The 17430-nt window shown below is 47.5% G+C and overlaps 1 protein-coding gene across 1 annotated transcript; it reads left to right on the forward strand.

Moving 5' to 3' along the window:
- Nucleotides 1-7726: 7726 nt before the first annotated feature.
- LOC114069361 (solute carrier family 2, facilitated glucose transporter member 3) lies at nucleotides 7727-16230 on the forward strand. Its single transcript, XM_027906095.1, has 10 exons — nucleotides 7727-7859; nucleotides 10832-10927; nucleotides 12196-12356; nucleotides 12645-12885; nucleotides 13058-13220; nucleotides 13830-14017; nucleotides 14381-14485; nucleotides 14888-14989; nucleotides 15241-15444; nucleotides 15940-16230. The coding sequence occupies exons 1-10, from the start codon at nucleotides 7845-7847 to the stop codon at nucleotides 16153-16155; spliced, it is 1491 nt and encodes a 496-aa protein (XP_027761896.1). The 5' UTR covers nucleotides 7727-7844; the 3' UTR covers nucleotides 16156-16230.
- The last annotated feature ends 1200 nt before the right edge of the window (nucleotides 16231-17430 follow it).

A 17430-nucleotide genomic window follows, 5' to 3' on the forward strand; every position in this document is an offset into this window, starting at 1 on the left:
CTTATGGGTGATACCTACCCTGGCTTGCTGACATCCCATTTCTGAGGGGGAGTGGGGCAGAATTGATAGGATGGGATGGGATGGGATGGGATGGGATGGGATGGGATGGGATGGGATGGGATGGGATGGGATGGGATGGGATGGGATGATGAGGCTGCACGCTGGGATCTCTCCTGCTCCCTTTCTTGTGGTTGACCCTTCCAGTGATGCAGAGCGGGACTGGCTGCATGAGGCAGCTCTTCCTAAAGACCAGTTTATTCTCATCTTTCCTCATCTGTTCTGCCTGGATCTCAGCACAGGAGTGGTGTGCGGTATTTTGGAGCACTCTTCACATCACCCCCTTTCTAGTTCTGCATGAGCTGCTCTTTGTGCCCCTGGCTACTAAGCAGCAATTGTGGGATGTTGTTCTTATGGGGGAGAGGGGAGCACTGCCACGGGGCAGCTCAGAGCATCTCGTGCTGGGAGAGGAATGATAAACCCCAGTGTAATTGGCTGGCTTAGCCATTGTTAGCCCACCAGGTAAAACAAGCCTGCATAGGGATAAGGGGAGGCTCAGGTCCTGCTGAGTGTTTCCAGCTCAGCTAATTTTAGATTACAATAGTGAGGGGAGTGGAGACGGGTCAGCCAGGGGCTTTGTTTCTTTGCTGTGAATCCTGCTGCTGTAATCTCATGTGGTAATGAGCCATTATCACAGTCTCTGAGCCCCTCTGCCCCAGGCTACAATCCTTCACTCTGTTGCTGGAAAATATAGGATGATTCGGATCAGGTACCTGGGAGAAGAACATGGCTTGATGAGAAATGCCTCCAGAAGTGGTGTTTGTGAATCCGCAGCTCTGCTTGTGCCCAGTGTGTCTGCGTGTTTATATATCTGAGCTGTTGTGTCAATATATGTGTGTCTTAATGTGTGTATTTGCTGGGGAGTGTGTAGGTATAGTGGGTGGGTTCAGCTCTGCTTAGTGTATGTGTATGTGCTGGCCCTGCATGTAGTTTTCTCTTACTAATGTAGGGGTGTGAGAAGTATGCCTAAATGGGGACATGAGATAAGGCAGCTTACACTGATGCAACACCTCCAGTCCGTGCCATGGGGTGCAGGCCCAGACTGGCCCCGTGTGCCAGCAGGCAGCATTCCCTAGCACCTATTCCACTGGTGCTGGATTGACCAGGCTAGGCATAAAATGTTGCTGTGAGGAAGCCTATGCTTTCTGATTGGTATCTGTGTGACTGAAACACTGCAGCTGGTTAAGCAGCCACAGAACATTGTCTAGCTGCATTCGTCAAACTTCCCATCATCCTTTCATCAGGCTGGCGCGGTGCCCCGCACGTACCAGAGAGAGTTTCTTGTTATCTCTTCCAGAGAAAAACTGTTTCCCCCCTCCTTGGGAAATAATATTTTACCATCCCAGTATAGTAATTTCTTGACCACTGTGAAGTAAAGATTAGTTTTGTGTAGACTCACCAAAACCAACCCAGTCCTTATGCATGTACTGTTCACCCCTTGGGAAAAGGAAAGGAGGCAAAGGGGTCTCAGCTACTGGCAACCCTAATTCCCTCTATCCATAGCTTCTGTTCCTCTCCAGGCCTTCTCCTGAGCCGACCACCAGCCCAACCACTCTCCTGAACCAGGTGTATCTTCCTATTGCTATGTTCAGGACTTTGACAGGAAATTCTCTTCGTAGTCTTACTCCCTGGTACCTTTTTTTTTTTTCCTTATGCTGATGTGTTTTAATTGAACTTCGTTAGCCAGGCTGTTTTCTTACATTGCCCTTCAAATTCAGTTTCTTGCTCAGGGTGGAGAAAAACACAGTGAGATGCAGTGGCCGACATATTAAAAAAACCCCTTCCGCAGATATTTTGGCCAAAGCCTCTCACTCCTGCCCTGCAGTCTCCTGCTAGCTCACTCGTGAACTCCCATCACAGGTCTGCAGCTTTCTCCACTGCCCCAGCTGCTACAACATCTCAGCCCAGGACTGGGACGTGGGTTTTGGGGCTCTTTCAGATGTAGTTCACCCGTACATTTCAGCAAAAAGGAGGCAGAAACTGAGAGAGCTCATAAGAAGGTCAGTTGTTTATGGAACAAAACACATTTACAGCCTTCTCTGTCAGTCACATGTACATACTTAATTTTTGCTATTCTTAGGTATGGACTAATGTTAGAATAAAACAAAATAAATAAGTAGCACAAGAAAAAGGCAAATGCACAAGTATATGGCTCCCCTCTTTGCTAGAAAGCCTGGTTTCACAAGCAACATCAATTAGAAAAAAAAAAAAAAGCAGGCTTATGGCCTAGATGCTGGTCAAGAGTCTTTTTCCAATCAGAGCAAAAGAAGAGGACAAAGCCTGAAGTGTTATAGGAAGTGGGACTAGGCAATCTTAGATGGCTTTCTGGGGGTTGTCAAGTCTCTTGTGTAGCATCAAGGTAGGTAGAGAGAGGAAACAGAATTTTCAGTGGTATGCTACTATTCCTGGTTTACTCTCCAGCATGTAGGTTTCTGCAGAACTATTCATTCTTTTAATAAAAGTTACTTCCTCTTTGTGAATCTATATTAAAGTATTAAATGTTGCTTTCCATAGATTTTTTTTTTTTACAATGGTTACTTCCTCTTTTCAAGCGACTGTTAAAGTATTAAAAACTTTTTACTTCAGTGATTTGATTAACTGACTAGGTTTATTAGCAAAGTTTTCAGACATCAGCTCTAACCTACCACTGCACCGTGGTAGAGGGCAGAAATTAAAGCTGGCTTCGGCTTAATGCTATGATCTCTCCAGTGCTATGTCTGTGCTTTTTTATTTGAGTAATTCTGTAGCTTCCTCCTGCACCTCTCTCTCTCTGTTCATATTTTCTGTCTAGTTCACAGATTATACTTTTTCCTCTGGCATTTTGCTGCTGCCTTTCCTTCCTTTCCTCTTTTATTCCTCTACCTCGCCCTTTTAATCTACTTTAGTGCTTTATTTCTTTACCTCATTATGTCTTTTTGTTTTTGCCTTCTATCTCTCCATTGGTTCCTTTCTCACTCTCTTAACCTCCTGTTGTGTACGGGCCAACCTACATCCCACCCATCTTCTTGTTTCTCTCTTTTATCTTTCCTCCTTCCCCCCCACCCCCCCTTCTAACCTCCTCTCAACAATAAAAGTTACTCATGGCTTGAGGGGGAAGCATCTGGCCCATGCTGGCTCTCATTCTCTCTCTTTTGTTCTGAATGCTCTTTTGTTATAAACACAACAAACAGAAAAGCACAAAATCAGCTCTCAAGGCAAACACTGCATAATAATCCTCCTTGTTCCTGCTCCCCTTATCTCTGAAGAATTTGCTCTCCAGGCAAAATAAGAAGAAACATGAGAAAGGGTTCGCTAAATTTGGAGGCAAAAGAGAGAGACTAGAAAGAGCTTCATCATATGGGGCAGCGAGTTGGGCAGATTTGACAAAGCAGGTAGGGCAAAGTGAAATATAGCTTGCCAGGAGCTTGGACAGCACAGTGATGCCCCTGTGGGTGATTAATCCCTGTTGATCAGTCTCTGTTCCCATTAGGTTGTGGAGGCATGGCCAGGATCAAAAATGTTAATTTGGGCTTTTTTTGTCACCCAATTTTTGGTGCTTTCTCATCTGTGCCTTGAGCCAAGGCCTTGTATATATGAAACGTGTTTGCCAGAGAACTGTAGCTGCTGGACCTCCACTGACGTTCTCAAAAAGCCACAGCAAGGTGATTCTGTGACTTGCCAGCTCCAGTGCCTGAGATAAATTAAAATAAGAACAGGCTTGCCCATTGTTGGGGCTCTTGCTTAATGTCAGATAGGGATTCTCTGACTAAACCAGCTTTCCTCAGAAAATGTAAGCTCCCTGAAAATGAAACGTTACTTGGCATGCACTAGTTTAGACATGCAAGTGTTCTCAAAGCTAAAAAGAAAAAAGCTTGTTAAGCAGAAGGCAAGCCTTTCCCAATCCCCATAGCTCTGTGGTTAGGATACTGTTGTTTAATGTGAGGCAGCCAGCATCAAGTTCTACCTGGGACCGGTTCTGCCTGGCCCTTCCCTTGGCAATCTTATGTCTGGTTGTCCACATGCAGTGGGCCTCCATCCTAGCCAGTCAATGCATTTTGCATAATATACGAGTATTATATTCAGAAAAGGTCTGGTGATTAGTATCAGATAGCCCTGCTAAGGAGCTGTTAAGGTACTTCCCCTGGAACTGATCTGTGATGTGGGAGGTAGGTGTGTGTCCTAGGACAGAAACAAAACTGGTATTTGGGAGGAACAGCCTGTGATGCAAACTTCAAATGTGAACATTTAAGCATCAGCAGATGGGGCAAAACTCACTGAAATGGGTGTTTTTCCCACATTCCTTAGGAAAATTTGGGTTGCCGTGATGCATTTTGAGCTTGTGTCTCTTTTTTACTACTGTTTACTTTGCCAGCACTTGTAAAATAAAGCAGTACAACCCACTACGTTTTGCATTATGTGTTAGAGATTTAATTTTCAGCTGAACTCCTATTGCTTCTAAATTGGTATGTATTTAATCTAGTCTTGAAGTTTGGGTTGCTTAGCATTAGCAACAGCTTCATGTGGGTTTAGAATAAACAAGGAACGAGGACATTTCAGAAGAATGCAGTCCAAAAATTACTTCTGAAATTTGGATATGCTTAGAGCCTCCACAAATATGGCAACTATTCACATTAACCAGTAAATTAATGTTTCCTGAGCTAATGCCAGAGTTTGAGACAGCTGGGTGATCAGATTCAAGGTGGAGTTTGCTGTGCTTGCAAACAAATGGAAAACAAGCTAGGAAAAGGAAAAACAAGTGTGAGCCAAGATTAGTCAAAAAAAGAGGGGTAGGGAATTAGGCTGGACACAGCTCCTTGCTCCCAGGTGCAACCAGTAGCAAGGCTGACCATGTATTACTCCCTGTAGGCACATGCATAAAAACACACGCATGCCCCACATATGTACATGTATATACATGGCTGCCACATGGATCTACACAGATGCACAATGCATTTACACAAACACAAGCAGCACCAATGGCCTCACAGAACAAGCAGGATGGAGGTCCAGGAGTGGGAAATATACATACATACATATATATATATATATATATATATATGTACATATGCAAATATGATAAAATGGATCCATCCAGGAGCTGGGCTCAGAGAGTCTGACCCCAGATACCAGTCTCCCTGATGCTGGCACAAGGCTGCAGCCCCACTCCTACTAGTGATGCACACACACAGACACACGCACTCAGGTGTGTGCATGGCTGGCCAAGACAATCCTGGTCCCTCTAGTAGCTAACCTGCCATGGCCTTGCCCTTAGAGACAAGCAGACACCAGCGGTTCTCACCCCTATAAATCCCCACATTCCAGAGTCTCTCTGGCAGCTGGCTGGGACTGTCCCAGTCTCTCCAATAGGCAGCTCAGCTCTTCCCTTACAGGCACCCCAGCTCCCAGCCACTTCACCTGGTTGCCAGCTATCTAGTTGGATCTTTATTTGTGCTGATACCCTCGTCTGTACAGCCGTACTTTCTGCACCCTGGGCACATGGGCCCCTGTGACCTGGCACTCAGACCTCCGTACACAACACCCCATCCCCAAAGAGAGAGCACCTCATCAAGGAAAAGAGTTAGAAATAGAAATTAACGGGATTGAGCAAACTATGCTAATCAAGTGCAGGACAAGGCTGGACACTTGTGCTGGCCAGCTAAGAGTTTACATGCAACTGTCCGTTTTTTCCCTTCGTCTCTCCTTCTCTGCTCTTTGTTTCCTCCCTTAAACGTCCCATAGTAATAAGTCCTGTGCAATCCCCAAATTCTCTTCCCCTGCATCCTGTAAGGTGTCCGGTGACCCTGCATGCAGCACCGCCTCTTCCTCAGCCTAAAAGGTGCTCCAGCTTTGGCTTTATGATGGGTTTCACACCTGAACAACAGGGCTGATGGCTCTCCTGGGATGGCACCTGGCCCAGCCAGGGTGTCCCTTCCTCTGAGTCCTTAATCTGGGTTGTCACCTGGCATTGTGTCCCTGTTTTCCTCCGGGTGTGTGAAAATTGGGTCTTTGATGTGCTAATGGCTGTTCTGATGGGCCTGGGAGTAGCTGGGGCAGGGTCTTAGCTGGGGCCCTCTTCTGCTATTGTCTCTCAGTGCTCTTTTGTGGGTGTGAAGAGGAGCTTTTGTCATATAGCCTAAGAAAGAGGACTGTGCAGGCATCCTGTGCCCTTCTACACAGCTTTTTCTGCTGGGAATAATATTTTAACAACACACAAATACTTATCACATAAATATCGCATGAGTGTTTATCAACCTCACACACCCTTATAAATGCCATAAAACAAAAGGGTCTTTGTGATGATGAGTGGGGGAAAGCTTTGACCTGTTAACTTCCAGTTATGTGTGGCCAGGTGACCACGCCAAACAAACAGCAGAAGCGAATTTAAAATGTGATTTTTCCAGTTCCCCAGAATCTTATGACAAAAGCGGTGTCTGGTCTCAAGGTGTTTTTCCTAAAAATGGAAAAAACCGGGATGTCAGCTTTCTCCCCGTCTTTGCCCTTATCCCCAGCTCTCAGCTGTTGCCATTTTCTGAAGTCTAAGTTCTTGACAGGTTCTTAATTCAGGGAAGACTTTTATTTTTTGACAGCAGTTTTGCCTGAGATTTAAAGCACTGCTCTTCATTATTCTCCTAGAAGAGTTTGGTAATTGTTTGACCTGAAGGATGGACAGTAAATTACCATGGAGCACAGTAGCCTGCTTTGATGTAATCATAGGACAGTTCGGTTACAAGGACCTTAAAAATCATCTAGTTCCAATCTCCTTGCCATGGGCAGGGACACCTTCCACTACACCAGGTTGTTCAAAATCCCATCCAATCTGGCCTAGAACACTTCCAGAGAAGGGGCATCCACAATTCTCTGTGCAATCTGTGCCAGTGCCTCACCACTCTCACACTAAAGGGTTTCTAAACCTGCCCTCTGTCATTTTGAAGCCATTCCTCCTTTTCCTGTCACTACATGCCCTTGTAAGGAAGGGTGCAAGTCTCAGGCTAAATGCAGCTTCAGCTTTGCCCCCGTCTTTCATAGGAAAAATATGTTTTTAAAAATAAAAACATGCAAGCAACAAAACCAACCAAAAAAAGTCCCCCAAACCCAGCTTTCCAGAACTGTGCCTCATCCACGGCTTTGGGAGGAGGGACGAGCATCCACAGAGCGCAGCGTTAGACTTGAGGCTTCTGCCCGTGATGTTTGTGTGTCTGCTTCTCTGCACCGTCACTGCCGGCCTTGCTGCTTGGGCTAATAGGTCTGAGTAATAAATATAGTTATTTTAAAATACAATAAATAATAAATAACGATGTCGCTTTGTGCCACGCAGCTGCTTTCGGCGCAAACCAGCGGTATTGTACCAATTAGCCAACGTCTGCGCGCGGCATCCAAGGTGTGGCGGGTCCTTGTCCCCGTGCCCCCCCGTGCCTGCTCCCTGCGGAGCGGGGAGCGGAGCCGGAGCGCTCCATGGCCCCCCCGCCGCCCGGCACGCTCCGCCCGGTGCCACCGCCCGCCCCGCTCCATGACCGCCCGGCCGCCCGGCACGCAGGTTCTCGTCAGAGAGTGGTGCGAGCTCGGAGGGGTGTTTCGTGATTTTTTTTTTTTTTTTTTTTTTCCTCTGTCGCAAACAGAAATGACAGGATGCCGGGCAGCCCCTCCCCGCCCCTCCCTCCCAGGCTCCCGTGGGGAGCCCATAAATCCGTGCGGGGCGGGCACGCTCCATTCTCGAGCGTGGGCGGGCGCGGAGCCGCCTCCTCGCGGGTTCCGTTAGGTGGGGACGGGCGGCCGTTCGCCCGCAGACGTTCGCCCGGGAGCCGCCGACCATGGATGACAAAAAGGTGGGATGAGGAGCGCGGGTTCCTTCTCGTCCTCTTTCCCCTCGCCGCTCGGGTCCCCGGGCGCTTCGGCGGAGGGCCGGGGAGCGGGGATGCTGTCGCGACCGGAGGGCGGGCGGGCGGGCGGGGTTGGTTGCCGGCCCGGCGGCCGCCGCCGGGTATCTGTTGGTCGCAGCGAAGATGGATGCAGCGGTGATGCCGTCAGGGCCGCTGCTTGGCCCCTTCGGAGGGTGGCTCGGGATAAGTCCCCATCTGCGGGAGGGGAGACGGGGCGGGGGGGGAGGCGCGCGCAGTTTGGAACGGGTTGTTGTAGGTCGCAAAATCGATTTCGTTTCGTGCGCGTGGCCTGATGATGCACATGATGCTGTCCGTGTTTAAGGGATTGATCACGAGGTTTGTTTTGCTGGCGGTGCCGCACTCGGTTTGTCCCAGCGTTTAGGATGCTGGTAGGGGGGGTTGCTATTAAAGGCGTTTTGTTTGGTGGTGGCATGATATATAAAGACATTTTTAAATTTCAAGAAGGCGGCAAAGTGTATCCTTCACCTCTTTCTCCTATGGAGAGCAGGGGACATTTGTCGATATCGTAGTTCATCTGCAGCTGCGAGTGAGGTGTGCAGCAGTGGCGTGAGCTCATGACTGCGTGTGTTTGAATGTACCAAGGGAGACAGCAAATACCCAGCGGAACCCGGTGCAGGATGCCAGGGGATTATAGTTAGTCGGGAACATCAGGATCGGGGAAGGACGAGGCCTTGCATCGCCATATTGATGGGAGATGGGGGCAGTGCGAGAGGATGGGGCAGAGGAAAGGGGAGCGCCCGGTCAAGGTCGCTCAGAGGAGCTCGGAGAGGCCGCTCCCGCCGGGCTCAACAAGTTGCACAGCTCTGGAGTTCCACTCAGTGAAGGAGGGGACTTGGTGAGGAGCATCTCCTGGACAGCAGATGCTGCTGATGCCTGTGGTCGGAGGGAGGGGTGGTGGTTTGAATTCCTTGCTGGTGTGCAGACCTCAGCCTTGAGCCTTTAGATAGAGTGGGTGGAGCTGTACTATTTCTGAGCTCCCTGTTTGCCTTTTGGGGAGTGAGGGACTTGCAACAGTAACAAATGATCCATACAGTAGATCACGGCCTGGCTCACTGGAGGGTATGGGTCATGCCACGTGATGGCTGGGTGGTAGGAGGCTGGGTAGGAGACAAATAGCAGGCACCAGCCAGGAGAAGGAAGTGTGAAGGAGGGCAGAACGACTTATAGCTTATGTATGTGCCATGTAGGTGAGGGGTACCCACAAAGCAGGTACCGGAAGAAAAGGGCCAGCTGTGGTCACTGCAAGCCATGACAAAGCAGAGTCCTGGGGGAAAGGTGCTCTTGCGTTGAAGATGTGCAGAGCTGGGTTTTTTTGTTCGCAGCTTAACTATACCTTCTGATTAGAGATGGCCTAGCCTGGGGTCTTAGAAGTGCTTAAATATTGTAATGCCCTTTTACAGCATCATCCAGATGCTTTGAAAGAGCTGTGTCCTTGTGGTTCTGTGCCAAATTTTCTCAAGACAGAGATGAGGGGAGAAGTCACAGGGTGCCGTGGAGAATGCCTAGACTGCCTAGGTGTGTTCAAGTGTGAATGCTACCTCGGTGAACATCTATGCCTTGTCCCCTCTGTCTCCATTACTGACCTCGACAGGAAGAGAACTCAGCCTTGAGATATTTACATGATGTACGTGGGGGAAACCATGCCTGAGAGCAATTTCCTCAGTTTCTGTTTACTGGGGCCGAACTGGTAGGTTCTGTAGGTTCTTAGGGCTGTACAGGCCAGAAGCACATGCATGCTTGGCTTGAAAGATTGGTGAAGGTGATATGAGCACTGGCAGAAAGCTCTTGTCAGAAAATGGGCAGTTTTATGAGCCCTTACTGGAGCTGAGCCTAGAGAGTCTGAAAGAGCTGCGATAGTAGGCCCCACCAAGTACTTATCTCTACCCTTCCAGTGTAAGGACAATAATTGGAAAGTCTTGGAAAAGGGACTGTTATTATTTTTGGAAAAGCTTCCAATGCCTCCCGAGACAGAAACACGATCTTTCCAAATTGTGCCAACTCAAGCACTGGCGGCCTAAGCGCCAACTCCTGAGTCACCTGCTCCCCCACACCTCCCTCACTTGGAGCTGGCTTAAATGCCACAAGCTTCAAAAACGAATAAAATGTCAGATGCTTTTCACTGACACATTTCTCAATATGTGGGACTTCTGAGGATTGGACCTTCAAGCTTTCTCCATGGCTCTGAGGGCTCAGCATTTTTTCTTTTAACAGAGATTCACATATACTGAAATTCCAGGGAGTGTGCTTCATCTAAAATATCAACTATTGCCACAGCTTCAAGAAAAATAAGCGGGAAGGTTGGCAGTAACTGCTGCCATCTCTGAGGGAGGCTGCTGTGCCAGGTGCCCTGGGGCAGGGTTGGGAAGCTCTAGCCTGGGAAAAACAAGCCTGTTGCTGAAGAGTGCATGTTGTAACTGTTATGAGTGACTGCCAGTGTAGCTCATGGGCAGATCTGAGACTCAGTTTATGGGAACTTGTCAGCTGGCACAGAGAAGTTAGACCCTTCTTTCATGGCACGCCAGAGATCAGCAAAAGCTTCTGTAAAGCAGATCAACCCAAAATAACAGCTACTAATGCAGCCAGTGTATTCATTACTAATGAGCTGAGAATAGTTGTTGAAGGTCAGGAGATAATAAGGGGGAGGCCCTGACAAGGCCTCCCACTTGTAGTTACAGAACTTCTTCCTTCTGTACAGTTGCATTTCCCTTTCCAGGGAGGGGGATCCAGGGGATGCTGCTGGTAGGTACCTACCCTTGCTGGATGAAAGGCCATTCCTGGCCCTTGGTGCACTTGCATATGGCACCTAGGAGGTGAAGCTGCTGTTTATGCTGAAGAGAAACTCAAGTTGTTTAGAAAGCCAAATTAACTAAATAAGTGTTTCCTCTCTCTTTCCACAGAAAATCACAGCACCCCTTATCTATGCTGTTTGCATTGCTGCCATTGGCTCCCTCCAGTTTGGGTACAACACTGGTGTCATCAATGCACCTGAGAAGGTGAGAGGAAGAATGGGCTGGGGAGGCGGTATGAGTGAGAGGCTGATGGGAAAACAGAGGTGTACAAAGGAGAGGAGCTGTCATCCGAGCTAATAATTTGGTTCTGGTTTATAAAGTCATTAACAATTTAAAGTTCCCTTTCAAATACAAAAAATGGACAGGAAGGGCAAACTTTTAGGGAGGAAAAAGAGCACACAGAGAGATTAATTCTCTTAATTAGGAGCAAAGGGGGGCAGGAAGGCTCCATCTGCCATATGTGGTATGTGGAGGAATGTGAGCAACTTTAGTTTTGAGTCAGAATAAACCAACCATGGCAGAAGGAATGTAGTGAGCAGTGTGCAGAAAACAGTGGAAGGTTGGTAAGGATTACAGTTGCTCTCATTTAGTTTATTTCGGGTTTCTTCATTTTACTTTTTTATCCATTCCTTCTGTTAAGTATAGATTCAGTGCTTGCAAAAGAGTTGTGACTTGGGCACTCTGACCAGATCATCTCATGACTGTAGCCTAAGAAGAGATGAAGAAAATAAGAGATGTGGTTTTCATGTAACTTTAAGATGGTTCCTCTCTCAAGAACTGAGTCACCAATACCACATCCATGCTGTCTCCGGGAAGAGATGTCACATCACTGGCGGGGTGGGGGATGGGGGTCAGTCTTCCCTAGCTAATGTCCTGCTGCCATCTGCTGGGGGCAGACACTCTGTCCCCCCCTAGCCCATGCAGAATTTCCCTCATTATCTATCTAGGAGGATGCCTTGGAAATCAGCATCATGGCCCTGTTGGGTTGTTCTACATAATGCTACTTTTTAGCCTTACTTCAGTGAAGCCTTGTGTCTCTTTTAACAATGTCCATACCAGAAAGCCTCTGCCTGCTACCAGTGTTTTGGTATTGTCAGAAATGCCCCCTTCCATTCTCTGTTCATGTTTTCTTTTTTTTCCTTTTACTCCCAACTGTCTCACACCCCTCCCAAGAACCACCAGTGACTCACCTAATCCAAAATACTCAGAAGATAAGCCTGTTTTCCCTAATAAACACTGCTGTCTTGTGTGTAGCCCACCCCCACCCCCCAATTCAGTGAAGCAATCTCTCCCTCATTATACTGCTACTTCCTTTTTCTGCCTGTCATCTTCCCCTTGTGTGACTTACTGCTGCCTGCTGACTTTTTTTTTTTTTTGAGTGGGGTGGTCTGTTATTTTCATGGCAGCCCCTCTCCCCAGTGCAAAATGCCTCCCTCTGGATTGTAACTCTATCTCCACCTGATCTCTTGCAGATCATCCGGACGTTCTTCAACAAAACCCTGTCAGATAGGAGTGGGAGGGCTGTCTCCCAAGAGCTCCTCACCTCCCTGTGGTCCCTTTCTGTGGCCATCTTCTCAGTAGGAGGTATGATCGGCTCCTTCTCAGTCAGCCTGTTTGTCAACAGATTTGGCAGGTAAGTTGGAAAGAGGGATACAATCTGTTACAGTATTTTTCCCTTCTGCAGTGGAGTTTTGTGAGGAAGAGGGCAGAGGTGAGCGGAAGGGAGGAGGAGATGTCTTGGGAGGAAACAAGAATGTGTGGGCTGCAAAAAGAAAGGAAGGGTTTCGGGCCAAGGCAGGAGTTGAATGGGTATTATTCTGTTCCCACCCCTGAGATGGGAGATCATGGTCAGGTTTATCCCTCTTCCAGTGATTTTCCTGTTGGCAGTTTAAGCTCAGTCTCAACATCTTTACCTGGACAGGAAGAACTCCATGCTACTGGTGAATGTCTTGGCCTTTGCTGGTGGCCTTCTCATGGCCTTCTCTAAGGTGGCAAAGGCAGTGGAGATGCTGATTATTGGCCGCTTCATTATTGGCGTCTTCTGTGGTCTCTGCACCGGCTTTGTGCCCATGTACATCAGCGAGGTCTCACCCACCAGCGTCCGTGGAGCCTTTGGCACCCTCAACCAGCTGGGCATTGTTGTGGGCATCCTGGTGGCTCAGGTAGGCTTGGCACAATCTGCTCATGCCCGTGGGGGAGGAAAGGGAGGGCTGAGGGAGGGTGAGGATAGTTGTACTTGCCATCAGGTGCAGTATGTGGTCCTGTAATACTGGAGTGGGAGTGAGGAACGGAAGAGTTTAAATCACCCTTTTTTCTCTTTAATTCTTGGTGTAGATCTTTGGCCTGGAGGGAATCATGGGGACTGAAGCACTTTGGCCACTGCTTCTGGGGTTCACAGTCCTCCCAGCAATCCTGCAGTGCGTGGGTCTTCTGTTCTGCCCTGAGAGCCCCCGTTTCCTGCTGATCAACAAGATGGAAGAAGAGAAAGCGCAAGCAGGTAAGAACTCATCTCGAAGGGGCAGGGCAGTGTTCTGGCTCCCAGCCTACACTGAGTTTGAGTGGGAGGCCAGGACTGACTCTGGAGCCTGTGGTGGATTAGGGTGTGACTCCCGGAGGGCATCAGGCCTGGCCTATCCTCCCATCCTTTAGATTGCACCAGTGCCAGAAAGCATGAGAAAACTGGCATCCCAACAGAGGCTCCAGGTGGGATTAAGACTTGAGGAGTGGCACCTACCACTCTACCATCTCTTCTTGAAAGGCAGGAAATAGGATGACATTTAACAAGGAGCTTGGAGGTCTGGGATCAGCTCTGGCAAGAGCATGAACAGAATTTGGGATCAAATATTAGCTTAGAGATCAATCAGCATGAGTAGGGCCTGTGCCCCATTTCTGTATTGATCACAACACCTTGACCTGGGTTGAAAAGATGAGCAAGGCTGCATGTAGAGGCTTGATCTTTTCTGTGTAACAGGCCCAAACACCAACTGGCAGGTGTTCCACTCTTCCTCCTGTGCCCTCCCTGAAACAGCAGGGCAGGATACACACCCGCACCCACGGCTGGTAGGTCTGTGTGTTATGCCTGACATTTTTTGATTTCTCCCTCCAGTTCTCCAGAAGCTCCGTGGTACACAAGATGTGTCTCAAGACATTCAGGAGATGAAAGAAGAAAGTGCTAAAATGTCCCAAGAAAAGAAAGCCACTGTGCCAGAGCTCTTCCGTTCTCCAAACTACCGTCAAGCCATTATCATTGCCATCATGCTGCAGCTTTCCCAGCAGCTCTCAGGCATCAATGCTGTGAGTTACCTTCCTGTCCCATCTGCTGGGCCTCCTTTATCTCTAGCTAAACTTGCACTTGCCACTGATGCAGAGAGAACTGAACCTCCAAAAACCTCTTTGTGCCTTGACTGGAGGTTACTGTTGTGTGATATGGCAAAGATGGCTGAGATGGAAGGTGAATATTGTGTTAGTTTTCACTTTTCCCACACACACTGTGGCAAGACATTGCAGCCTTGCACCAAGTGAATGAACCATGATGGGAACTGTGGAGTGGTGCTTAGAAACTCCTCGTTGGGGGTGTTCAAGCCAAATAGGCAGAGAATGAGGGGCATGCTCTCAAACATGGGATCATGACTGTCCAACTTTTGCTTCTCTTCCCAGGTATTCTATTATTCTACTGGGATTTTTGAAAGAGCTGGTATCAAACAGCCTGTGTATGCCACCATTGGAGCTGGCGTGGTGAACACGGTCTTCACTGTTGTGTCGGTGAGTGGAACGAGGCCTGGGCCTCTCTGGGAGATGTGACTAAAGACAAGTAGCCAGTGGCTGTGGCAAAGCACTGAGCTGGGCAATGTAGGAGCGAAGAAAAGAATTAATCACAGGCATTTGTGGAAGGAGAGGTGGGCAGAAAGAGGTATTGTTTTCTTAGATGAAAAGGAAGGTAAAAAAGGAGTGGATGGGGGAAAAGCGATGAGAGAAAGCAGTAGCAAGAACCAGAGTGGAAAAACTTGTGCTGTGGACGGAGTAGCCTGGTGACCTGAACTGAGATCACCACTGTCACTGAGGGTTACAGGCAGATGAAAAAAGAGGTGGTGGACACACTGAGCAAGGGAGCCTGTTGTGCTTTTGGTGCCAAAGTAATGGATTTTTCTTCTGCCGTTTTTCCAGCTCTTCCTGGTAGAGCGTGCAGGGCGCAGGACCCTCCATTTAGCTGGTTTGGCTGGCATGGCTGTGTGTGCTGCTATTATGACTGTTGCTTTAGCTCTGAAGGTGAGTAATTAGTGTTCATATCCATGGTGACCCCAGCAGGGTACCTGTAAGAGTTACATCTGCAGTGCTGCCCTGTAGGGCAGGTAGAGCTGGGGCTATACGTGACTGTGCAATAGAGAGTGAAGTTTTCTAACTCTGGAAACTGCTGCAGTGTTCACAGTGCAACTGAGAAAGTTGTGACGCTGGAGTTGGCATTGTGTTGTGTCATGCTTGCCTCAGACTGCAGCTGATTGTATTTTGTTCCCTTGCAGGACATCGTGGAATGGATCAAATACATCAGCATTGTTGCCACTTTTGGCTTTGTGGCTCTTTTTGAGATTGGCCCTGGCCCTATCCCATGGTTCATTGTGGCAGAACTCTTCAGCCAGGGCCCACGGCCTGCAGCCATGGCAGTGGCTGGGTGTTCCAACTGGACCTCCAATTTCTTGGTGGGAATGCTCTTCCCTTACGCAGAGGTAAGTCCTGGTTTATAAAGCACTGTGAGAACACTGCAGCATTGGAATAGGTGTCCAGAAAGGCTGTAGAATCTCCATCCTTGGAGACCTCCAGCACGTGATTGTGACGTCTCCTGGAAGCTGTCTCTGCTTTAAGCAGAGGGCTGGTGAATCATCTGGAGGTCCCTGACTCAGTGCCATGGGTGTTACTGAAGGTTAGCAGTGCTGTTGCTCACCTTATATTCTGGTGTCTCAGCTGCTTGAAGTTTGCAAATAGTTGAAAGAGCCATCTTACTTAGCACATCAAGGCTTTCCCTTTAAAAGCCTCGATTTTAGTCACCCCTAGGAGCATTAAAGTCTTTCAGAAGCTCCCAGGAGCCTGATTTAATTTTAAAAAACATTGATGAAAAGAAGTGCATTGTTGGAGAAAGGTGTTGAAATTTTGACCTGTCAGCAGCAAATGACCTTGCATTTAGATTTTCAAATCAAAACCTCCTGCTTTTGTCCTCCCTGCAGAAACTATGTGGCTCCTATGTCTTCCTCATCTTCCTCGTTTTCCTGGTCATCTTCTTTGTCTTCACATTCTTCAAAGTGCCAGAGACCAAGGGCAGGACTTTTGAAGACATCTCCAGGGGCTTTGAAGGGCGAGCAGCATCCAACCCTACGTCCCCTTTAGAGAAGAGCTCCATGGTGGAGCTGAACAGCATACAAGCTAACAAAGAAGTTGCCTAAGATTCATGAAACACCAATTCTTCAACTCTCACATGCTTAAAGAGTCATTAAAGGAATGAGCAAAGAAAACCATGAGAACTGGGACATTTTTCCCCTCCTCAATTGCTGCTATTTTCTTCTTTTCACCCACGTGCTTGCCCATTGTGCCAGGCTTACCAGCATTAAGCGAATCTGATATGGGTGATCTGCCATACTGGAAAGCACCTGGCACTTGCAAAAATAATCTCATCTTCCCTGACAAACACCAGAACAGAGAAGAGCTGGCAGTGGTTTTTGCTTTTCTCACATCAAATTGCCATTTGGGGTTGACATACTTATGCACACAGTGACCATTATGTATTTAAATTACTATTTTTGTAGTGAGTTAAAGTGACCCGCTAAACAAGTCCCCAGCCCTTTGAGTCTATTTTGTGTGCGTGTGTACAGTGCTACGCTGGAATTTAGCAAGCCTACCAAAAAGCCAGGTTGCTTTTTCCTATCCAGTGTGCACTTTTTTTAGCCTCAGGTAAAAGGGGACCAAGTCACATGCGTATTTTTTCCTGCTCTTTTATTTTTTTTGTATAGAGAAACTGAAAGCATACTTTTACTTCAGTTTATTTATTTGTATGTCACTTTGTAAATATTTATTTTTTTAATGGTGTACAAAAATGTACAGATGAAATTGAGGAAGTTTAAGAGAAATAGCTATTCTAACAAAAGATGCTGTAGACTTGAGGCGCAATAAGGACTGTAAAGGATGAATGCGGTACTAAAAAGGAGATAGAGCATTTTGGGTGGTATGTACAACAGAGCTAATTATGCACATTACCTTTTAATTTATTTGTGCCCTCTGGAAAGAAATTCAAAGAATTGTGTACTTGTGAGAAGAGTTGCGGTTCTCCACCAAAGTCTCTGTTATTAGGGATTTTTTGGTGGCTATTTTAAATAACTATTCCCAAGTGTTCATTAGAAAGTGATACTGGAGTTTACAACGGGTGTTGTTAGATTATATTTTCAGACATGGTTTTAAGCATGCTGTGGATGATTGAGGGTGGTGATAGCTAACCAGAAGGTAACTCTTCCTGCCTTCCCTTGATTTTCTCTTTTGGCTTTTCTGTTGTATTCTAGTAGGTCGTAAAGTCTGAAATTTGCAGACTGTTACTTAAAGGCGTGCAAGGACAAAAAAACCTATTTTTCAAAGCTATATTTTCTTAGCAGTTGTTCCTATAAATATTACTGAGGCATGTAGCATGACCCTTTTGGACACAGGCATGGTCAGTTATGGTACATGTAAGT

The sequence above is a fragment of the Empidonax traillii genome, unplaced genomic scaffold (assembly GCF_003031625.1).
Source record: "Empidonax traillii isolate 1590-97213 ecotype Southwest subspecies unplaced genomic scaffold, ASM303162v1 scaffold1246:size530596, whole genome shotgun sequence".
NCBI lineage: Eukaryota > Metazoa > Chordata > Aves > Passeriformes > Tyrannidae > Empidonax > Empidonax traillii.

What these genes read in the sequence shown, in the direction of transcription:
- LOC114069361 (XM_027906095.1), top strand. An exon ending in TCATCAATGCACCTGAGAAG is followed by an intron (nt 10,928 to 12,195) that starts GTGAGAGGAAGA and finishes GATCTCTTGCAG; the next exon opens with ATCATCCGGACGTTCTTCAA. An exon ending in CGGTCTTCACTGTTGTGTCG is followed by an intron (nt 14,486 to 14,887) that starts GTGAGTGGAACG and finishes CCGTTTTTCCAG; the next exon opens with CTCTTCCTGGTAGAGCGTGC.